The following is a 25,325-nucleotide window of genomic DNA, read 5'->3' as shown; positions in this document are numbered from 1 at the left end:
GTGGCAAAAGGACTATGTAGATTTACTTGCTGAGATTAGGGAGATTGGTGTGGAATCGACCACAACTAAAGATGCCACTCCTGTTGCACTGGAAGCAAGTGACAACTTGAGGGAAGAAATTAGTTCACTGAAGAAGGGGCTTGCTGTAATGAAGAACAAAGCAAAGGCTGCTAAGAAGAATTGTCTTCAATCCTAGCTGCTAGGATGGGGCAAAGCTTTGCTGATTCTGGGATTCATGAATGTTGTGCTTGTTTTAGTGGCTATCATTGTGCATCTGGTCAAGTAGATGAAAAATTAGCCTAGTTGATGTAGTAGGCTGGAAAATGTCCAAATGTAATGCTTTGCAGTAGCTGTATAATAATTCTATGAAAATTAATGTATCCAAGTGATGTATGCAACTGATGTATATTTTTGGATGCAAGGTAATATATTTTTGTTGCCTATGGACTGAATGATGGACTCCTTACACAGAAAGGTTGGACAAATATAGAAACATGACAGTTTTGATGGCACATGTCGTTTCATCTAGCTCTAGCACTCAAGCACTCAGTGGTTCAATTTTCATTGCATAGAACTAACATCGCATGACTATTGCAATTTAACACGGAAACATGATAATGTCATTCAGGTTCATAGATTCTTGGCACACTAGCATTACAACAATTTGCTGGCACATTATGATTACAAAAGGAACTAAATATCATCTAGGCTTGAAGTTTCCTAGAACATCAAAATATTACATTAGATATTTCACCACAAACAGGCCCCAAACAGATCAATTTTTTTCTTTCCTTGGAGTGAGCTTCTTCCTTGGTGCTTGGCATGTTGGATTCTTTGCTGATGACTTTGGCACCCTGGAAGAGGTGGCTATCTGCTGATTCTGGCTTAGTCCATCTCCAACACTCAATGTCAAAGCCAATTGTTTGGCACAAAAAGTATATGTCATGATTCATATTAGGAGTAGCATTAACATGGTTGTTCTAGGTAGTTTGTACCTTCTTGTGACATGCCCAAGACTATTAGTGATTGAATCTTGTGTTGAAACATTCTGCCTCTTGGGTGTTCTAGCACCTGAAGGCTGTGGTGAACTAGTACTTGGACCTGGTGGCCTCTTTTTTGTCCGGCTCTTCCTGTACATGCAAAAATGGAAGTTGCACTTCAAATGATAATGGAAAACTAAATAAAAGTTGCAACTTGCAGTTTTGGTTACCTCTTTTTTTAACCATTATAAGGGCATTTTGCAAATGTCTGCCTATGGCCCAAGGTACCACATCTCTTGCATGTGACCTTCCACTTGCCTTTGCCTTTAGCCTTTGCTTTCTCAAGGCATCCTAATATTCTGTTCTTTCTCTGCCTCCCTGCAGTTCTTTTCTGTAGAGGTGGCAACACATTAAACCCAAGGTCCACATGTGGCCATTGTGACTCATCTGGAAGTGGTGAGATGATTCTTGCATATGTTAGTCTAAATTTGGTCGCTGAATAGCAAGGATCTAGGTAGTCATCTATTTTGTGGTTTCTAATTGTGATAATTATTGTCAAGGCATGTGGGCATGGTTTTCGAGAAAGTTGTCATTCCTTGCATGTGCACTCATGCTTTTGAAGGTCCACTACATACCTAACCACTTCCAACTCATCATTGATCTCAGCCACTTCTGCTATATTTCTACCACCTTTAGTGACCCTCAAGTGACCTAAGCCCCTAGTCAAGCCTTTAGTTGATAAACCAGAGCAAGAAGCATAACTCATTCTAATCTCTCACATATCCTTCTCCTCTTCTCAAATAGTTGCATGATTATTGCTCTCAAAGTGTTAGCAAGATCCGCCACTAGAATGTCTTTTATGTCCTTCACCCACTTGTTCCATGACTCAGCAAGATTGTTGTTTATGCAGTCACATTTGATCTCTTCTGAAAACATACATCTCATCCAAAGCAGGCTGTGATGCTTAGCCAGATATGGGGCAAATTCTGGAGACGTTGCATTTAACTTGTTCATGTAATGGTTGAACCTATCTATATTGTAAGCCCTAGCTGCAGGATACATGTTATCATAAACTGGAATTTCTTAATAAAATTCTGCATCAAATGTCTGAAACACTCTATGTGCTCTGCCCAAGGGTAGACCTTCTTCACAGCTTTCTCTAGCCCTTTGCAAGCATCAGAACTTATTGCTAAATCAGGTGGATTGCCTATAGCTTTCTCCAGTTGCTGCAAAAACCAAGTCTAATTTTCAGTCGTCTCACTCTCAAAAAACCCAAATGCAACTGGAAACATCCAGTTGTGTCCATCCAATGCTGTTGCTAAAGCTAAATGTCCATTCTACCTGTCATTGAGGGCAGTGGAATCAATGCTCAAATATGGTCTACAACCATTCAAGAAACCATCAATACATGGTTTCAAGTAGCAGAAGAATCTATAAAAATAAATTTCATCTCCTTCCTGTCTAACATCAATCTCTACAACACTGTCAAGACTTTTGAGCTCAACCTCTGCCTTGAACCTGTACAACATCTCAAAACTTTCTTCCCAGTTTCCAAAAATATGTTCAAGAGCCCTCTTTCTACCAGCCCATATTGTTGGATATGACAACTTCACACTGTATTTCTGCTCAAGTTCTTCCTGGAGTTGCTTGGCTCCACGATTTGGATGAAGTCTAAGTGTAGGAGCTACCTTTTCTGCACTCCATGCTTGAGATGCCATTTTGGTCTTCACTCAGCCACTATTGCCCATTTGCACCTTTCAGCCTTGTAGAAACTCCTGAACCTATCTGGCTCAGACTTCTCTGTACCTAGTTCAAACTCCCCCTTGATAGCATGCTATCTCACAGCCATCCTGAACTCATTCATATTAGGATATATGCTACCAACAATCATTGGTGGATTCTCCCTATCATAAAATGCACAACTACCTCACAAGGAATCACATCATCGACAGGTATTGCTACACCTTCAAGTTCCACAACAATTGAAGGAGGAGGAGGAGGAGGAGGGGCAACAGCAACAGCACGACTTTCATTTGCAGTTTTCTCTGCTCTCTCATCCTCAGCCCTGAGTCCAAGCAATACATACAGCTGGTCATCCCCAACCACTGGCAATGCACTACCTATGTCATCAGCTGCAATAGGTGCAATCTCTAGCCTTTCCCAGTCAATCTCAGCTGGGGCAACAGGAGCATTTACAACATTTGTATGATCTGCTACATAATATGCACCACCTTGTTGACTGCTTGTTAATACTTGTGCAATAGCCTTCTCTATAACAACAACATGGGATTGAAATTTGAATGGTTTTACTGACATCTGTAATACTTGACTGACTAACTTGCTGACCTCTTAGCAAACAAAAATAGCCTCCTCTCAGCAGACCTCTCAGAGAATGCAACAAATAGGCCCATAGTGTTTCTGAACATGACTTCAGCACATGTGCCCTTCTCAACTCCATACACAACTGGCTCTTGGTTGGTACCTAGCATCAGCCTTGTAGAAACATCACGATGCAACTTCTCTAGAGTGTATCCACAGTAGTCTACAATCCAATCCTCATCTTTGCACGGCATTTCCTCGCAAGTATCGTCATTGAGCTTAGCAACGAATTGATCGAATCTAACACACAACTTAAAGGCTGAGCTGGGATCAATCCTACCGAAAAAGAACAACAAATTCGCAGTTACGTTCTGGTATATTGGGTTCTTCACGCTCCACGAGCATTCCCCCAAATCTGGACTACACCTATCGAAATGCATGGGAGGGATGGGCAACTTACCCAGGAGGGATCTCGCTGGGCTCCATGGAGCCCTTCTGTCGTTGTCATCCTCACTCATTGGTCGGATCTAGTGCTCGTCGTCGTTGTCCCAGTCCTTGTCGCTGCCACAAACAGCCCTAACCCTAGGTCTGGAGGCAACAGTGTGGGCGGGTTAGGTAGTCTGAGTCGGGAGAGACCGAGCTGAGGGATATGTCCATGCTAGCTAAGAGGGGCAATTTGGTCAGTTGAGATGGGTTGGGAAAAGAAAATGAGAAGAAAAGGGAGAAATATGCAAGAATGGTATGAAATAGATCAATTCGCATGCACAATGGTGAATCCTAGAAGGCTATCATATATGATGGTAAATCCTGAAAGGCCGTCGAATGGATGGTAAATAATTAATTATCCCTAGCTACAAGCGTCCCCGCCTCTAGCAAAGCAAGCCCATTCTAGGTATGGATGCCGTTGGGGAGGGTTTGGGTAGCCCATGCCCAAACCCAAAACTACCCGTGCCCATTTGAGAGAATGTTTGCCATACCCAATAAAATCTAGGTATGCCCAATGGGTAATGGGTAGAGGGGAACTTAGCGTGCGGGCATGCGAGCTTGGCCACCTATGCGCTGCGTGTGATGGATCGGCCGCGTGCGGACAACTCTACGGCTTGGGAAGCAATGTCAACGAGCTAGGGAGGTGATGGCGAGGGGGTTACCTGGTTGGTTCATGCGGGTTGTGGAGGTGACAGCAATGGTTGTCCAGTCGGTGATGGCAACATTCCAAGCACGCGCGGCCGAGTCGAGAGGTGGAAGAACCATTAACACCTGCTGCTATCCACACAACAAGTAAGATGATGGATTCATGGAGTAATTAATTTTGAGAGCAAGCTAGCAGGAGTGACCGATCCAGCATGGATTTGGTGATAGGGCGATGGGCAGCCTCATCCCTGAGCTGGCCGAGTTGCTTAAGGAGGAGTACAAGCTCGAGAGCACGCTCGCCGCCCTCCGTAAGGTGCCAATGGGCTAGCTCACTGAGCAGGTTAGAGTCTAGGCACGCAAATTCTAAGTCAGGTAGATCTACGGTGAAGGGAGAGAGAGAAGAGAGAAAGAGAGATCGCCGGTGAAGAGAGAGTTCTTGGGAGAGACCAAGAGAGAGTGGAAGGGGGAGAAAGGGGATTGTTAGAGTTATTAAGCAGTTCACCAAAAAATTTATGGCAGAGAGAAGCAAGGCAGGGGGATATATTATTTCTGAACAGGTACAGGTAAATTAGATATATTGTTTCTGAACAGGTACGGGTAAAAATGGGTAACCCGTACCCTCCCCAAACATAGCGGGTATGGATGCTGGGTGCCCAGTGACAACCATAATCCTGGGCCTGCAGGAGGTGAGGGCCGGCGACGCGAGGCTGCAGGTGGAGTGCGCCGTGTGCCTGCAGGGTCTCAACGCCGAGGACAAACTCAGGGCGATGCCGTGCACACATGCCTTCCATCAGAGCTGCATCTTGGGATGGCTCCGGGTTAACCACCGCACCTGCCCTCTCTCTGCCGCCACGCACTGCCCACGCAGCGGCAGGAGGACGAGGATGACGAAAGTTATTAGCAGTTGTGTTGTGCATGCCGGTGCCAGAGCAGGCCTAGACGTGGAGGCAACAGGATGATCGAGTGTGTACATGGTCATGAGCAACCACCAGAAACCTATGATTGGTGCAAGAAGCACAGTTGTAACCTGAAGAGAAACATGGTATATTCTGTATAATCAGCCCCAAAAATTTACGCTTGGAGTAACATGAGCATTAAACAGGAACTTACTTTTAACCGATGCAGTCATTTGTTTGATCTCACTGAACAAGAAAACACTTCGTCTCAGTACAACTGGTTTGATCTGAAAGACCGTGCAAAAATACCCAATAGGAGGCCTAAGCAACATAGAGGTTGCCTACTTTTTCAATGTTGGACAAGAACAAAACAGAGTAACAGTACAGTAGCTTTTGCCAATGTACCGATGTATGTTGTGAATTTTCTAAGAAAACTGAACAATCTTAGGACAGGAAGCGCCCTGAGTGGATCATCAGTCTTTTGCATCCATTATTCCACCTGATGTGACCTGGAAAACGTGTTGTTGGTCAAGGGAAACAAATTTCTAGACATCAGATTGCTAATTTGTATCATCTGAAGCTTTTAGTCACAGCAGTTACCAGGTACATTTCACTAATCACAAGAGTTTGCTGTGCAAGTCTAAGCAAAGCAAATTATCTAGATTTTAGCAACCTGCCAAATCAAATCAATCTGAAGCACATGCATTAAAGAATGGATAAAAGCCAAAAGGATATAGCTTCTCCCTCAGGAAGGTTAGGGGCATCAAAGATCTTGCAGACACGCTGTTCGCCTTTGCCTTTCCTCAGCATCAATCTGATGGTGGCTGCATGCGCCAACACGTGGCCGCCTGCTGGTTTCTTTGGATCAGTTATGAACATACCACCACCTGGATCAGCAATCACTGGAACAACAAGGAGCCAGCTTACAATTTGAAATCCATTAACCTAGATAACTCTTTCTTGGAATAGACAGGACTAAATTTGAAAGCGCACCTTGGTTGGTGATGTACACTGCAACATTGAACTCCTCAGCAATCTTAGTAAGGCGGGACAGCATCTGTGCTAATTTTTGCTGCAATGCCATAGCACATACCCTTAAACAATTAAGCTGATAAAACGGAACCCTTTAACTTCTCTATGAGTTGCCTAGTTACAACTTTCAACAAAATTAACAAATGAGAATACCTGACGCTCTGCAAGTTCACCCCTGCCACTGAAATCAACACGGAATAGTGCAATCACAGAATCCACAATCTATTTCCAGGACAAAAATAATACCACATGAGCACAACTGAGATACATGAAAAGATCAATGCACTATACAGTTTCATGCCTACCAGAAGCCTGAAAGGCTCTTCAGCCATCTTGGCAGCAAGGCCCAGGAGCAAATTGTACTGGTGCTCATAGGTGTATGCACGAGCATATATGATCTAACCAGAAACAGACGTAAAATTAAACAAATAGCTTGGTTTATTAGTCCTGAAATGGGTTTACAGAAACGCTAAATGCACAGAATTCATACATTGTCAAGAACAGCGTTGGCATCCATCCCAAATCTCTCCGCAATTGGCACAATGCGTTCAGGCCGGCTGAAAAACTTCATTAAGGAAACAGTTTGGAGAGAATAGGAATGAACATAAATCCATTGAGAGAATCATCTTGACATATTACTCAGGCCAATCCAAAGATACAATGTCCCCTCAGTGTCAATGTAGGCAACCTTCCCATTCCCCCCATGCATGCTGATTGGGAGCTGCATTTTCATTAATCAGAAATAAGAAAGCTATTTTGTTGCTTCTATGGTTCCTCAAATTCTATTGCTTCTATGGCAGTAGGGTGCTATTGACAAAATTTGATGTGGGGGATGAACCTGAGTGGAGACACATAGAGTATGAGCCAACTGGGTCTTCCCTGACCTGCAAGAGCAAGTAATTTTTTTAACGAACAAGAGCAAGTAAATGATATATAATTCAAATTAGAAAGCTGGAACTGAACTCAGAAGAGTTAAACAAAAGTGAATCAAGGGTCAACATTATTGTTATGACTATTCTCAATTAAATAATGAAGACCCAGTAAGAGGATGTTTGTGCGTGATTATGTCTCTCAACAGCAGATTGCTCCCAGCAACAAAGTACTAGGAAACATGTTATATACACTATTGACTCTAGGAAAAAACATGAGCTCTCAGATCAATTTGATCGTTAAGTAAAATAATCAGTTCAGTATATCATCAGGAAAATGGTGAGAAATAATATTGATGTGGTTTTGTTCAGAGTATGGCAGACTGGCAGGTAAGAAGAACTTAGTGCTCAATGGCTATGTTAACAAAGCAGAAAGCATGTTTAGGAATTGCTAGATGCACTGCTAGCAATACATTTAAAGATTAGACAACAGAAAAGGAGGTACAAGAGGCATGGAAAGGATTTATCATATTTTCATCAACCTGCATATCATATTTTCATCAACCTGCATACTAATAACATGACCGAGCTAGGTCTAACTACATTTATTTACAAATATGACCCACATCATAAATTTCAACCATACAACTAATACGGGCACCTGCAGTAGTGCTCCAGAGGGGGGGAAAAACAGGAACAAGAACATCTACGTACCTGAACTCTCCAAATGCCTCTGTGATGCAAAGTGTTTCAATCCCTCCTTCAAATTTGAACAATGTCCATAGATTAGACTAATATAAAGGAACGACTGAGCAGTGAGCACACAACAGAACTGAGAACAGGAGATATATTACCACCAAGCAGATCGTCAAGCGCCTGGCTCCCAGTGGTAATCCGAACAACAGACTTCCGCTTCAAAGTAAAAATAAATAAATCAAACAGCCTTATAAGACAATACACATGTGAAGTACTCCCTCCGTTCAGAAATAGTAGACGTATTTTTTTTACTCGGTCTTTGAAGTTGGATTTTGACTAAGTTTTTCTCACAAAATATATCATTTATAGCTACAAAACCTATAGTGTGAAATCATTTTGAATTGTGAGCCTAATTGTATAATTTTTATACACTAGACATTCTTATAATTTGATTTAATGTTAGTCAAAGTACACAGAATTTGACTTTTTCAAAAAGAAATACGGCTACTATTTCTGAACGGAGGGAGTATTTACAGAACTCACTAAGCCATCAACCCTAGCCAGTTAATTTACCATACTACCAATATCGGTAATCAGAAAGCACCGATTAGTAGCTTCAATCCAACTTTCTTACCTTAAGAAGGAGATCACTTCCTGTCATGAAACCCTGGCTCTGTGACAACGACAAAGCAATTTCAGAAGACCATATCATACAGAACTGAGTACGGTGAAGTCTCAAACCAAATCAACGCAGATGATCAAACCAGAAGTTTTTCGGCTGCCTCGCAGATCTTATCAACTTTTGCTTCAGATAAACCCTTGATTCCTGTAAGGCTCTGCAAGATGCATCCATATATTAGAACAATATCAGCCATGTGTTCAGAATACTGAACAAATGAAAGCAGGCAGGTGCCATAAACAGGAAATCAACATAAGCACGCCGTGAGTTTGGGATGCCAAGTTCAGAAATCAGAACCTTCTTGGTATGCATCATGAGACCATTGCATGTGTAGATCCCCGCATCCTGCAGCTTCTTCACATCTCCTGCGTTTATCCCTTGGGAGATCACTGTACGGACAAATGCACGACAGATTAGCTAAACTGAAGGAATTATGCTGAGAACACAAATTCAAAATGCTGGGATAACTAACTGGAGAATATAACACAACGAGAATCCTGTTAATTGTGAAACAAAAGATGAACTCTATCTTAAACTCGAGTGCCTGAAGTGCACTAAATTACCTTCTCAGCTAGTAAACAAACTAATAATATCCACATAAAACACACAGGATCAAACGAGCTAATTGCGAATCCCACTGAAATTTTCTGATCACTATGACAGAATAAACTAATGAAAATAAATGAAAATCAATCCGACCAAAAACAGCAGTAGCACACGCCAATCAGAACGAACTACCCACAACATGACGATCAAACGTGGGGAAGACTCAAACCCCACAAATTTTGGCCACGAAGCAATAGTAGTTGAGCCCAACGTTCGAAATTTTTGCCACGAAGCAATACTAGTTGAGCCCAACGTTCGAAATTTTGGGGAAAATGTTGAGACTACACTTAAATTGCATCACCTTCACTTGGAAACAACACCAATTTGGATGGAAACGCACGAAACCAGAGCGAAAATCCACTTGGTAAGTGGTACCAATATCCACAATAAACACATAGGATCGAACGTTCTAATTGCAAATTTCACTAGGTTTTACTGATCAAACTAAAGTTAAATTCAAATCAATCAACGGAGAAGCAGAGGTAGCACGCACGGATTAGAACGAAATACCCGCAACTCGTAGATCAAACGTGGGGAAGACTAAAACCCCACCAATTTAGGCCACGAAATAACAGTAGCTTAACCCAAAAACGCTCGAATTTTGGGAAAGCCCAAAAGCAGCGCAAAACACAACCACGCACGCAACACAAACCAAACAAATGTTGAGACTACGCTTAAATCGCATCAACTTCACTTGGAAACAACGCCAATTCGGACGGAAAAGCGCGAAATCGGGACCGAAAAAAATGCAAGGCGGAACACCGCATGCTCACGGAAGCGATCCACCGTGGTCGGAGATAGGAGTACCGACCAGGTTGGTAGGGTGGCAACGCGCGCGCGCTCGCGAGCACGAACAAGTAATGCGGGAGGTGAGACGAGATGGGGAGAGGGCGGGGCTGCGTACGCTTGTCGATGGACTCGAAGCACTCCTCCTCCTCCTCGATCCTGTCGGCCTCCATGAGCTGGAGCTGCCCGCCCTCGTCGGCGTGCCTGGACGGCGCCATAGCTCGCCGCGAACCCGCGCGCCTGCGTTGCGATCGGAGATGTTAAGCGCAGGCAGTGCGAGATGCAAGAGCGGCGGCTAGAAGGGGGAGGAGCGGCGGCGAGCACCTGAGCAGAGCAGTAGGAGGCAGAGGCCGCGAACTGGCGATGGTGCTTGGAGGAGAAGGAAGCGGGGTCGAGAGAAGTGGCCGTCTCGTGTGATGGTGTTTCGTGTGCCGGTGCGTGGATGGATCACTGCGACTGACTCTGGGGCGAGTTGGGCTCGTTTTCTAATTGGGCCGATACTGTGGGTTGATGGCGTTTTTTTATTTTTGTATTTCGAAAATAAAGAAAATGCAAAAATAGGAGTTTGTTTTAAAAAATTGTAGAACTAAGCTACTATCGTCCGCTGGAAGTGACCGTCGCACTTCCAACAGGCGACAGGTTAAAAAATAAAAATAAAATATTCTAATATACTTTTAAAAATCGAAACACTATTAAAATTTGTATAATAAGCTCTGTACAATAGGATTTGTCTTTTTTTTCTTATTTTACATATTATATTTTTGTCTGAGATTTTTTAGAGAGCTAGATCATAGTATCCTCTATCTCACAAAAAAAATTAGAATTTTTCATAACTATTTCGATAGTGTTTTGATTTTTGAAGCAATAGAATGAAATATTTTTTATTTTTAAACATGTGGCCCGATGGAAGTTCTACAATTTTTTCAACATACGTATATTTTTTTTATTTTTTATTTTTGAAGTATAAAAAAAACTCCGTGTAGGCCAAACGGGCCTTCGTGGACTTAACGGGCCGATCTGATAAATCAGGCCTAAACTGCAATCGGGAGCATAGCTGCCAAACACATCAACGCCCATCTCGCCTGTAGTCCATCGCATTTTCTTTTTCTTACTCTGAGAAAACATATCTTGGACCCACACCCAAATCATGCCACCACTCACTTATTCGTCATGATTCTAAATTGTCGCAAGAGAGTAAGGGTTCGTTTGGTTGTTTGCACGGGTGGATTCACCACTAGGGCGAGCATAGGTGGCTGTCCGAGCTCCTGTCGGCTAGAACCCCTCCTTCCTATGGATTTTGGTGATTCACCGAGCTAAGAGCTAAGGAAGAACTGAAGAAGCATCAATCCACCAACGACTAAGGAAGAACTGAAGAAGAAGACCTATTTCACCATTTGAGCAATTGGGATGTGAGCCTGACACACGCAGAGCCCAATGGCCCACAGCCCACAAGTAAATCTTCAACCGACCAGATCCCCCAGATCAAATTCCAAATCTCCACAAGTCCACCACAACTCCAAATCTCCAATCTACCATGCACAAGTGCAACCTTAGCTCCCCAGCTCCCTACGGCGGGCGAGCAGCGGTGGTGGCCTGCGGCGGCGGGCAGCACCAGGCGGCATTGCATCAATGGATTGCCTAAGCAGGCGGCCTAGCACCGGCGGGCGGCGGCTAGCTCTAGGCAACAGCCAGCAAGGGCAACCTGTAACTGGGCAGCCGGCCAAGCGCTACTCTCCCTTGGCCGCTCGACGCACTGGGTGTCTGGCTCATTTGATTGGTTAGGGCAGGCGGCCAACCGGGCAAAGCAGGAGTGTAGGACTGCAACTGTAGCCTACAGGATATCAATTGGTTGCCATTACTGATTGCTAGGGTAGCAGACTGGCTACTTCCGTTCACTGCTTTACATGTTTAGTATTGGTTGACTTGAGCCATTGAGGTGAATTTCATTTCAGATTTGCTCACCCTTCAGTTATTGATTCGTATTTGTAAGATCAATATCACTCAAGACTATCATTATCGTGTTGACACCTTTTATGCAGTTCTTGATGATATTAACACAGAGATGACTCATTGTTTCAGTGAGCTATCTTCAGAGTTACTTATATGTTTTTCTTGTCTTGATCTAAGAGACAGATTCTCTAAGTTTTGTGTGCACAAGATTGCTAGACTTACGAAGATATATGACATAGATTTCTCTATCAACGATTGTGCTATTATAAAAGATCAACTTGAAACATTCATTCTTCAGGTTTGAAGAGTTAAAGATTTTATTGTTTTTCACGATCTTGCAAGTCTAGCAATAAAGATGGTAGAAATCCAAAGACATATTGTGTTTCCATTTGTGTAACAACTTATTGAGTTAGCATAGATACTACCAGTTGCAACAGCATCTGTTGAAAGAGTCTTCTCGGTCATAAACATCATCAAGATTGATTTGCGAAAGAGGATATGTGACGATTGGCTTAATGACTTGATGTTGTATTATATTGAGCAGGATTTATTCAGATGACTTAATTCTAATGCTATTAAGAACCGGTTTCAAGATATGAAAAAACGGAAGATGAATTTATCTAAGCCTTCTAGTTCTAGATATAATAGTGGTTGTGGTTCCGAAAGTTTCTTTACTTAATTAATTCTATTATTTTTTGTTACATTTGGTTACTTTGCTTAATTACAAATATATTTACCTTCGGTTATTTTTCATTTTGTTGGTTCATATGGTTTTATCGATTTATGTTAGGGACTTGTTCTCTTCACTTAATTATTATCTTAATTAAGGTATTTTTCTTTAATTTTATCTTAAAATTCGTCCCACTTATTTTGACCGGCTGGATCCGCCACTGCTTGTATCCCAGTATTGAGCTTTAAAAAAAAGGACTTGGAGACGCATGCATGCGTTCCACAGCACTAGCAGCTGGCCGACGGCAGGGCCAGAACTTTGGAGTGTTGGAGGACTTGCGCGGCCAACGGCCATCCTGACAAACACAAAGGACGTGTTTGGTTGCCGTGACGGTGGCCTGCTCTGCTCGTGCAAGCCCGCCTCATGCGTATATGCGGATGAAGACGAATGTTTGGATGCCGTGACGAGCAGACCGAGGCTGCATCCGCTCATGCGCGAATACGGTCCGACGCTGCATCCGCCCGTGCGCTGAAATCGATCGTAGCTCTCATCCAGGCTTGCCGGATGCAGTGCTGTGGAGCTGGACCCACTCGTCAGCAACAACGAACTATTTCATGCAGTCTCAGATTCAACCTACCAAACACAAACTCAAATTCTACCTGCATCTGCTCATCCAACCAACCAAACACACTTCTTTTCCAGAATACGGATCCCCTCAGCCTGCTTCCACTCATCCAGAATATACGATGCAGCTCTACAAAACCTCATACGAACAACCAAACACACCCAAAGATCCTTTGGTTTGGTTGCCTCTATGGCCCTAGCGTGGTTGTATTATTGAGCTTGGTTTGTCTGAGCCAAACTATACGTATGTAATGCTATTTTGTTTGTTAATCTCATCGAGAAGAGATGTTATTTTGTTATCTATATAACTACGTTCTGCATGATATTAAAATAAAAAATATTTGTTAACATGATATTTGTTTTGCATAAATACTTTATACGATATTTAATTTATCATATTAACCATTAATCCACTTTAAAATATACTAATATTACTTGATGTGCACTAATCACTTACTAATATCATTATTAACTGAGCGCATGCTTGCATCTCGAGAACCTAGCTTCGGAGAAACGACATACTTTTACGTTTTCACTCAGCCAGACTAAGAAGCCCTTGTTGCATCTCGTAAAACAGACCAGGACAGCATGCAACCGACCAAATAGTTCTCATTGCCAGGGATTTCAATTTTGTTTTACATTTTTTTAACAAGCAAAAAGACTGAAATTCACGAAATGTTTCGTCATCTTCTATGTGGGTCCTATATATCAATAAAAAAATTAAAATTAAATATTTCATTCCCTTTCAAAATTCTCGAAATTCATGAAATTTCACAGAACTTTCCATGAAATCTTAGGTAGTGTTTGGTTGGAGAGCGAGGTGGGATAGGATGATTCCATTCATATTTTTAGGGATGGGATGGGATGGTCCGGAATCAGATGTTTGTTTGGTGGGTGGGATGGAACGACTCCATTTTAGATTTCGGGCCCACCGTCAGTGACTCGTCTCAAGTGGGATGGCTGCGTTCAGTCTTTTTTCTGGAACGGATCTGTCCCGAATCTTTGAAGAATATTCTCTGATTCAGAACCATTCCATCCCACTGAACTTCAACCAAACAGCTCAAAAACAGAATAGATCCGCTCTGTCCCACCCCATCCCACGAACCAAACACTAACTTAATCCCTGCCTCTGCATTCTGACGGGTCTGGCTGGACCATACGCGGGCAACCCAACGCACATGTATTGCCCAGCGGTCTAGCTGCTGCTCGCACAATGCGCAGTGCAGTGCAGTGCATCTGTGACTCCCTTGGGCGTCACGCAGATCGACCCGTTCCGCTGCTACCCGTGGGTGCACGTACTGCCGGAAACACAGAGTGATGATCTGGTACGCACTGCACGCAGTGCTGCAGCAGCTACGCTCCTGTGACTAGACGGATCGATGGTCAGAGAACGAGCCGCGCCCTGGCGAGTCTCAACTTTTCGCCGCGCCGACTTGTTGTCAGACATCCGCGCCGACCAAACTGGGAAACTTCGCAGCGAGTGAAACGTTCCATCATTCATTCACTCGTGTCGGCGTCGAGTTACTTACCCCCAACCCAATGAAGGGAGCACACGCCGGCTCGGCAGCATTCCGCCGCTCAGCGGAGAACCAGGCCGGCCTAGAAATTGAAGGAGTTGATAGAGTGACGAGCTGCTGTGATCAGGGCTTACAAATGCGAGGTCAGTAAAAATACGAGGGTTGCCAAATTTATAAATATCGTGAATATCGATAAATGCAACCTAAAATTCGAAAAAATTGAACAAATTCATGCAATCAAACTGGTTGCTCGAATCGACCAACCGATATTCAACCGCATTCAACGCTAATTCGACCACATCACACCGATACGTGGTCGCATTCTTCACATTTCATGCATTTCACGCACTCCTCACATTTCGGTCGAATTGCGTCAAAATTTGGTCAAATTATGCCATATGTCGAGAGCATTTGTAAAAACTCAAAAAATAGCTTAATCTTGTAAAATTGATAACTAATTCATATGAGCTTCGAATAAGCGAAACAATTTTTTTTTCTCCTGGTAACATGATCGACTTGGTAAAAGTATTTATACTCATGAAAAATTGTATATCTTCTGTGAGAAAATGTATTTGCTAAATCTAGTTAAATACATAGTTAATTCTTTGCTGATCCAAAAATTATTAAACCAATTTTTTATTCTTCTTACATGATCCTTTGTCTTTTAAAAATACATAAACTCATGAAATAGTTATTGTAACATGCAGTATTGTATAAATGTATTGCAACTAGATTAATTCATTACTAACCCATCACACCTCCAACATTAGCGAAACCACCTTTATTAGTTTACTTATACTATGTTTTATATAGAAAAAATAATAGTAAACATAAAAAATTAGTTACAGTGTTGTTTCTTAACATGTTCACTTTATGCTTGTAAACTTTGTAAAAATCATGAAAAAATTTAATAAAACTCTAAATGAAGTGAAACTAATTTTAAATATCCTCTTAAGATACGTCCTACACAAAAAAAATATGTGTTTACATGTTAATTTTTGTCTTAACGTGATGAGCCAATCATCCTATTCATACGGCCCATTTCAGCATTTTTCTTTCTTTTTTTCAAACTTCATTCATATAAAATATGATGCAACAACATTATTTAAAATAAAATCACAGAAGACTTAGAATTGTCTTTAGTATTCTTAGAAATTTTTGTGAATTTATTTATTTAATTTTAATTTTTTGGATTTTTTGAATTCAAAATTGAAATTCGGTCGCATTAAGAAATCGAGTCGCTTGTATTCTTCGAATCTCGTGAAATGCGACCGCATTTCATCGCATTTTGGAACCCTAATTGTGATGTCAAAGTTCGAGACCTCTTTGGACGGTATATTTAGAGGATTTCGATCGTTAGGAATTTTTTTATAAGGGTTCTTCGGAACAAAAGAACAGACTTGTCGAATTTCTATAAAATTTTATGGAAAGGTTTTTTTCATAAGAATTTCAGAAGAATTGTAACATGAGGTCCAACCTCATGTAAAATTTTCTTTATGTCTATCTCTCATCTGATTTTTATGTTTTTCTATGTTCTATTCAAACAGTCATTTCTGTAATTTTCCTATGCTTTTTCTATTTCCTAGGATTCAAGATGCTAGAATATTTTAATCATATACTTTTAATTCCTTTTATTTTGAGAATCCTTTTTCCAAAAGAGCGCATGAAGGTTGTGCATGCACGTTGCACGGGCACGGCGGCAGCACGCACATCGCATCGATCAGTAGTAGTTCTGTAATCGATCGACCACCACCACTGCTCACAAAGTCACAAGTTTATGAGCTTGTGGTCCACGTGAGATGCAGATCGATCACTCTTCTTAAATCTGCACATATTGACACGGACATCTTTCACGAGCCTGTTGCTTTCCTTATTATCCGTAAGCTTGCACATCATCTCATGCCTGTATAGGCTAGTCCTTGAACCTACTTACTGATGTGATGCCATACTTCAAATCAATCTCCATCGAGCCCCTTTTCGTACGGTATGATGCTAGTATTGGTATCTTCTTGTTCATCGTTGACCAATCGGTGGGGCAATATTTATCGAAATAAATAATATATTATCGTATTTATAAATTTAGTATGTGTATTTGATATTTTATTTATCGAAAATGATAAATAATGATATATTTGACACTTCAAGTGCTGAATATGATATTGTTTATAATTTTTGACATCTAAGATGCTAATATTAATATCTAAGATATCGAATATGATAAACAGTGCTATATCCGGCACCCTACGAATACAGACAACCCTTTGTCAACTCCCAATGACATAGACAGTATCGATATTGATTAAATTTTGTTTTCATTCTCTTTCAAAATAGTGATCTTTTGTTACTCTAAAAAATTTAAATTTTTTTATACGTATTCTATAATTCATGTCTAACCTATTTTAATTGAATTAACCTAAAAATTCTTGGTATATTTTAAACTAAAATTCTCCAAACAAAACTATTTTTATAACTTCTAACAATTTTTAGTGCCTCAAATAAATTCCCAAAAATTTGGAAAAATTCATTAATATTCTTCTTATGTGATGGAATAACTTCTAAAATTATTTCCAACCCTAGGTTAGATGATAAAAAAATGAGTTCCTTTATAATGCTTTTTTTATATGTATTTTCATCGTTTGATGTGATATTCTTCTTTTAATTTAATTTGAATTCAAACAAAATTCAACTATCTTATTATTTTTATTCCGTTGACATGCTAACATTTTAACTACATTTCTGAAGAACGATGGGTGAGCTGGCGTGTCTCTTGAACAGTGCAATACAATCACGGTATTTCTATAGACTATATAAGAAGGGAGAGCTATTTATTTTGACCACTTCCACTATCATTTTAGACGTATGTATATGTAGTCAAACATTTAAAACTTACTATATATATTGTTATTTTTATAAATATTCAGATGGAAACACGATAATTTATGCTTAGATTCGCCATTAAATTTACTTTCATAATTGATATAATTATATTTTTATAAATATATTATACTGAAAATAGTAGTTAAATTGTGTTTGGAAAATCATGTTACTGTTTAAAGTATAATATAATCATATTTTAAGCAACTACTGCTTACACCATTCGAGAGACACGCCAGCTCGCCCACCGTTCTTCAGAAATGTAGTTAAATGGTTAGCATGTCAATGGGATAAAAATAATGAGATAGTTACTTTTTTGTTTAAATTCAAATTGAATTAAAAGAAGAATATCACATGAAATGATAAAAATACATATAAATGGAGCATTACAAAAGAATTCATTTTTTCATCATATACTCTAGGGCTAGAAATAATTTTAGAAATTAGCCCATCACATAAGAAAAATATTAGTAAATTTTCCTAGATTTTTAAAATTTTATTTGAGGCCCTAACAATTGTTAGAAGTTATAAAAGTAGTTTTTTTGAGAATTTAATTTAAAATATACAAAGGATTTTAGTTGAATCTAATTAAAATATGTTGTATATGGATTATGAAACACGTACAAAAAGTTATAAAATTTTTAGAGTAACAGAAGACCACCGTTTTGAAGGAGAGTGGAAATAAAATTTAATCAACGCGGTTACTGTTCATGGCAAACGGAGTTGATGGAGGTTGACTGTATTCGGCAACTGAGATGCCGAATATGATACTATTCACTATTTTCGGTAAATAATGTAACAAATACGAATGCTAAATTTGTAAATACAGTGACATATTATCTATTTCGATCAATACGATCGAGTATATTTTTGGATTTTTGCCCTCACTTAGTTCGGTTGGAGAGACAGTAACAGTAGTACGTACGTCTCCTGTAACGTTTTCTCTGCATGGCTGCATCGCATGAGAGACTTCTGCACTTATGCACGTAGCTATCCTGTACGAGGCCCACGTATTACCATCATGTTTTTCTAGCTCATGTAATCATGTCTAGAGGTCCCTTGAGCAGAATCTCATGAGATGCGGGGCGCACAGGCAGCCCAAGATAACGAATTAACGATGCCGTGGAATTATTGCTCACGCCATGGCTTACCATCTTTACATGGAAGGTGGTGCAAGAACCTGAACCTGAAGTGCCGACATGCATGTCGTCGTCTACCTCTCGTAGCTAGGGAACGTTGAAAATATGCTGCCAACCATTGGGATGGGACAAATGACCGCTTTGCTCATCGTGAGAGTCGTAGCTCCAAGCGACGAGTTTGGAACTTTGGATTTAACTAAGAGTGCATTCGAGTTCAGTTGGTAGCACTGGGATTCGAGAAGTGCCTTCCACCGTGCTTTGCCTGAACCTGCAGACCCCAATAATTCAGTCTAGCCTAATATTTTGTACAGATCCGCTCGCTCGCTCGCTCAAATTATGACTGACCGGTGCCAGTTGAACTCCGTCTAAAGGTTCAGATTTGCTCAAGAAGCAGTCTCAACTAAAACTCTTGGCACCAAATTAAAGTCATCGATCCATCGCAATCAAATCTAACGGCTAGAAACTTTTGGCAAACAATGGTGGTCGAGGAGACACCAATAGTTGAAAGATACTTGATGAGATGGCACGACCCGACACCAACATCCTATCCTCCAACGCACACCTCTTGTAGTGCTCCCTCCAACTACGGCCGTGCTCTATCCGAAAATATAACTTCGCAATATATTGTGGACGTATAATTTATCTTGACTGTTTATCTCTCTTACCTAATACTTATTTATCTAATAATTTTCTCACTCACCCTATAATTTTTTTACTACCCCTCTAATACAAATGCCAATATAAATAAACAGTCCTGATAAACATTGCATCTGCATGCCCTGTGCAAATTTTCCTTCCCAACTCCATCCTATCCCTAGCCTATCTCTCTAAGATCCTCGCTCAAAACCGCACATCCTCTATTCAAATGTTGCCTTTCAGACGTCCTCGCCATCACCCCGGCCGCTCGCCGGAAAAATGTCTAGACCAACCTTGTCTTCCTCAACCATGCCGTCATGACCCTGAACATATATCCTCGATGCAACCTCCTCATGTCTTTCTCGGGATTTGCTAAGTTCCATTGGGGTCATCTGATTCTGTAAACCTACCAAATTCCATTGGCTGCCAATACCAATCCTAGTATATCCTACCTCGTATAATTCAGTGAATGTGAGTGATTTCTCTAAGTGGTATCTCCTTTTTTATCCGTTGCCTCTTAGAGGATGGTAAAAAACCCCTTAAGAATCATTACTTGTGCAAGAAAAGCATGAGAGGGGTTCCCGCGGTGGCAACATATCATAAGGCATGCATTGACCAAATGATGTGAGGACCAGGTAGACAATATATAGCACCAAAATGCATGATATGTTGCTCTCAAGTGTGTCTCAACGGATAAGTCACATTTGGTGATTGTGCCCTCTTTTTTCTACATCAAGCTATGCATCAGGCCCGCCTATGCAGGGATTAAAATTTTGTTGAAATTTTGGAAATTTCAAAGGGTATAAAATATCTAATTCTGAAAAAAAAATTCACTGACATGTGAGACTCGTAGAGCAGATGACAAAATATAATCAAATTTCATGAATTTTGATCTTTTTGCTAGTAAAAAATTTATAAAGCTAAATTGAAATCCCTGCGCCCAAGTATCATCTTCAAAGTTGATCCAAACAACTTGTACGAAATTACTAGCTAGGCTGGACCAGATGGCCCAGACTGCTCCAAACCCACAGTACCCCACACATCGGGCCCCCAATCAGCAGCACATCTCTTTCCCTCCAGCTCTCGAGCCTTGACATGTTGCAGCTCATCATCCACTCGAGAAATTTTTTGCATCATAGTATTCCAAATTAATCTTCACTTGGAATGCACACAAGAACTGGAGCTTCAGGACTTAATCTTCACTTGAATTAATCAGCAGCTCTCGAGTCTTGGGGAATGGGATGCTCTGACTCAGGACTTCAAATTGCTGTGAGCCGTTAGATCTAAGATGGACAAATAAGATTTGAAGCAACAGTATTATGAACAGTAATGTTACCTACAGTGCCTCCTACTAAATGATTGAATTACTGTTCCTGAAGTAAGAGGATTTAGATCCGAGTCTTGGCATGTTGCAGCGCATCATCCGCTCGAGAAAAATTTTGCATCATAGTATTCCAAATTAATCTTCACTCGGAATGCACGCCAGAATTGAATCTGGAGCTTGCCGTTGGATCACCGCTTAATCGCAACCATGTGTCCATGTCTGGAAATACGTCGAGCCGATTTCTTGCAAACCAATGAGCAAGCCATGAATCCGACTTGAGTTGTTTTCTACGGAGAAGAAGTTCTTGTCGTATGTCTGCATGCAGGCACTTACTACATGCGTACAAATTCAAGTACGTCTGTGTCTACAACTGTATTGTCCTCTGTAGAATCAAGTAGACATGTTAACGTCATCGCCCGGCTTCTTTTGGTGTTGGTGAAGAAGAAGACCGTGGCACGGTAGAGTAAACCCGCTCCTGGTTTGGTAAAATCAATGTTGACGGTGGATCCACGTTATGACTACATGTGTATAAAACATCGGTTAAATTTTCATTTTCCTCTTATTGATGACAATATTTAGTATTTAGAGTGACTATTGCAATAACAATCGGCTTAATGACCAGATGAACAGCACCACGAGTAGATGAACAGTATCACTATCAGTAAACAGTAACTCCGACTAGTGTACAATAATTTCAAATAAGTTATCAGTGATTTCAGACCGGTGATTAGTAATTTCAACCCAGTGAACACGATCAGTGGCCATGACCAATGACCAGACAATCATTGATCATGGTTTGTTCTTGTAATTGGTCTCCGAACAGATGGAAGAGTTGGTCAAATCTAAAAAAACCGAACTACATTAAAACGTATTCGGGTAGATATCAAGACCTGCTGCCCTTTAAATATGAGAGGGTCATAGCCGATTAAGGACATCAACCAATCGATCAAACACAATTTACAATATTTTTCGTCTTTTGTCTAGCTCTTGTAGTCTCGTTTTTTTCCCATCTATATATTGCTTTCTGTTCTTGATATCGACGACCAAGAACAAACCACCGGTCACCCGCACTCCGACGGGGTCCCTCCCGAGCGTGGATGACAATGAAGGTCTGACGGCGCAGCGCCACAACCAGGGCATGCTGGGTGCTGCTTGTCGGATATTACGCACGAGGTGCTCGGTGTGTCTAGCGTGACAATATTTCGGGTCAACACCTCAGATTCATCGTTTGTAGCCGCGCATGTGACACTAGTTAAATATAATATTATCTGATAATTAGAGTATTATTAATTATGTCATAATGATATGTATAAGATATCTACTTTTTTTTCCCTAGATCTATCAATTACCGGGGAAGTGCTAGTATCCGGATGGTGCCTAATTTGGCGTGTACTTCAGCCGAAGGGGCGGAGCTAACTGCTTGTCGTGACTCGTGAGAGGTGAGGGTCTCAGGTTGGCTCAACAATGGGCAGGAGGCCCAGTTACCTTGGAGACTGATTGTGCAAGCGGTGTTACAGCGTTGCGGTATCCTGGCATTGACCGCTCTCCTTATGCGGCGATTGTTCAAGATTCAAGAGAGCTCATGGCTGCATTGGGCGAAGGCAAAGTTATGAAGGTGAAGAGAGATCAAAATAGGGAAGCTCATGAACTGGCTCGACATGCTCGTTGTGTCCAAAGTTCGGCAGTATGATTGGCTGGTATCCCACACTGTATTGAGCAATTAGCGGTCCAAGATTGTAATCCTACCGATTTTTAATTAATGAAATCTCTCTTAAACCGCAAAAGAAGAAGAAGAAGACCGGCGCCACTTTGTGTATTTTTCTGTTTCAAGCGTATATCTTAACTACATCAGTTTATAATTTACAAGATACACAGCAAGGTATATATGTCGATCTGCTTTGCTATTGCGAATGCTTGGAATAAGATGATATTTGAGTATTAATCCTGGAGCGGTGGAGTCATGTATTTGATTTGCATGGCTGATAAATGGAAGGAGTCACGCAGATTTCATTTCTGTAGTCGAGATTTTGTGCTTCCAATTACTAATAGGTGCATACAAAGAAGCTCAAATGCATGCATCATGCTCTCTCTTTTTTAAAAAAAATGTATGCATGGATGCCAGCGTACTGTATCAGCAACTGAAGTTGAAAAATAAGAAGCGTGAACCGTCCACAACCTCTACTTTGTTCTCTTTTAGCACTTGAAGACACGATGATATCAGTCTAGCTACAGCAGACCATGCATGCATATCTCTAGCGGCAGCAATGAAATTGTAGGCGAAAAATGCATTTGGTGGTTTCGCTTGTGAACTGTTCTTCGCTGATATCCTTGCATGAATTGCAAATGAATGCCGGATCTGCAAAGATTATATTTACTGGCATTACTAGTTTACAAGAGAACCGGTTGAATTTGAATTTGAAGATGCAAATTAATACTAGCTTCCTTGGTTTATCTTTTCTGATATATGAGAAACAAATAACTCCGAGTAACAATTGATGTTTATCTGTCCTGCTCGTCCACTGAATCCCTGTTCTGCTTTCAGCATTGTGCATGGATGAACCTGGACCTGCGACAGTGACACGCAAACTGACACGTACCATCCCGGCCCCTTTCCCTTTCCGTGGCAGTTATCATGCACACGTTAGCTACGGGAAATACCACTTCAGATCTATCTGTTATTCTTTCATCTATATAATTTTTTAACTATTTTTAATACGAATTTTAACATAAGTGATCCTGATAAGTCATACATCCATATGTATAGTGAAATTTTCGTGTTGGTTAGCAACGTCAAAACACTGGGATCGATGCTCCTCGCCATCGAAACGATTCAAACGTTGTTCTTGGAGCGAGCCAGTGCGATCCGTTCTTTCTTCTCCGTTTGATTTGGTGCGAGGTGAACGTTGATGGAGTAGGAGAAGAAGAGTTACTACTCCGAAAGACAGTGGCAGACTAACAGAAAAAAGAGAGCAGATTTTAGGCAGCAAGCAAGAGGCCATGAATGACTGACACATCAGTGAGTTAATGTGCTCACCACCCTCCTCTCCTCTGACTCACCAACCGCCTGGCACACATGGAGAGCGCCCGCCCGCGGCCTGCTCCACCACGCTCGCTACACCACTACACTACACTACACTACACTACACTACACTACACCGGCGAGGATCGATGGCGTGAGCTCGGCTGGACCTGGCCGGACGCGGACGCGACGGGGCTGCGCAGTCCACGGCTCCCACGTCACGCGAGGCAGCGAGCCGCCCCGCGCCGGCGCCGCGCGGCGCAGGGCGGCGAGGACGGCCTCGGTGACCGCGGCGCGTCTCCAGGCAGCGCCACCAGAGGACGATGACGATTAAAGAGGTGCACTGGGGTGCTATCGACATGTGTATTTGGCGGCCGTTCTTCAGCCTTTACATCGAAGCCCCTCTTCACAGGATTATTCCCAATCAAGCACCTTGGTTAACAGATGAAGTCCATGTAACGGCGTCTGCTAAATGTAGTGTCGCAGAGGCCACTTTTCGTCATAACTCACTTTCTAATTCTGTCTTCTCTAAAAAAAACTGTGTTTTTAATTTTTTTAAAAAATATTTTTGGATTTTAATTATTGAATTTTACAATATTTTTTACTTTTCAGCATACTACTCCTCAGAAAACAAACAGAAATCGAAAATAGGCTGAAGCAAACATACTCCTTTACATGTACCCCATTAAAAAAAAACTCTTTTACATGTACCAAGACAGTGATGACTATAAGTGAGAATGAGTTTACAGTACTTTTCAATCTATTTTCTGTTGAATAAATTGGTATGTCACGACATTGACTGCTTATTGTCGTGTACTAGATAAAATAATCATCATTTTCAGTGATGAAGTGTAACGACTATGTCACATGACAGTAAACGTTTATGGCTTTTCCTCCATTGACTAACTGTTGTATATGTTATCCAATGAGAGCGTGTAACGTCTACTTCGACAATTTCTGGCAATCGATGTTGCAAACGTAGAGCTAGCATGTATAATGTGTTTGTCGGAATACCACACTGCTTTTGTCATGCAGAGTTATTGCTAGAAGCACATTACACCCATACCACATACAACCACTAATCTTTCTGTTTTTTCGCAAAAAAAAATCTTTCGATTGCAAAAGATATCATATGCTCGTATCAAATAGGATTAGTAATGTAGTAAATGAAATGTGTTAGTCTATTACACTGAGCTAACTTCTCTATTACGTAGTCTTTATGTTGCATATTTTTGCACATGTTTTTTCATGCACGATATAACATCTCGCATGAAACACAAAGCGATATGACATAATCTTTAGCTAAATGCCTAAATAATTGGTGTGGAGTTTGCGAAACATATAATGATATTGGTATAATCTCTACACGAATTGCCTATTCAGTTGCGCGCTAAACATAAAACCCATCTCCCATCGTGTATACTCTAGCATGTATGTTAGGTTTAGAGTGGTACAATTTTTTCGTACAGCTTGTTCATGTCAAGCCAAGCCATTTGGACAAATATCGTTATATACTTAACGGAATATTCCTTGATGAACAGTTGTTTCCATTTCCCGAAAAATACTAAGACTATTAAA

General features: G+C 41.1%; 1 protein-coding gene across 1 annotated transcript; it reads right to left on the bottom strand.

The window, feature by feature from the left end:
• Positions 1-4,965: 4,965 nt before the first annotated feature.
• Positions 4,966-10,395, bottom strand: LOC133900457 (meiotic recombination protein DMC1 homolog B). Its single transcript, XM_062341608.1, has 16 exons — positions 10,319-10,395; positions 10,113-10,234; positions 8,900-8,991; positions 8,688-8,759; positions 8,558-8,596; positions 8,082-8,139; positions 7,942-7,987; positions 7,197-7,242; positions 7,018-7,079; positions 6,849-6,915; positions 6,664-6,756; positions 6,512-6,580; positions 6,320-6,398; positions 6,062-6,228; positions 5,541-5,844; positions 4,966-5,457 (listed from the first exon to the last, which is right to left on the bottom strand). The coding sequence occupies exons 2-15, from the start codon at positions 10,210-10,212 to the stop codon at positions 5,800-5,802; spliced, it is 1,035 nt and encodes a 344-aa protein (XP_062197592.1). The 5' UTR covers positions 10,213-10,234; positions 10,319-10,395; the 3' UTR covers positions 4,966-5,457; positions 5,541-5,799.
• Positions 10,396-25,325: the final 14,930 nt, after the last annotated feature.

This window comes from Phragmites australis, chromosome 19 (genome assembly GCF_958298935.1).
Source record: "Phragmites australis chromosome 19, lpPhrAust1.1, whole genome shotgun sequence".
Classification (NCBI taxonomy): Eukaryota; Viridiplantae; Streptophyta; class Magnoliopsida; order Poales; family Poaceae; genus Phragmites; species Phragmites australis.
Note: the sequence above shows the minus strand (reverse complement) of the source record. Positions and strands in the feature narration are given on the sequence as shown.

Coding starts and splice junctions, on each gene's coding strand:
- LOC133900457 (XM_062341608.1), bottom strand. CDS start 10,212: ATGGCGCCGTCCAGGCACGCCGACGAGGGCGGGCAGCTCCAGCTCATG. Junction 8,140..8,557: donor GAAGTGATCTCCTTCTTAAG/GTAAGAAAGTTG, acceptor TTTACTTTGAAG/CGGAAGTCTGTTGTTCGGAT. Junction 6,399..6,511: donor GTGAACTTGCAGAGCGTCAG/GTATTCTCATTT, acceptor ATGGCATTGCAG/CAAAAATTAGCACAGATGCT.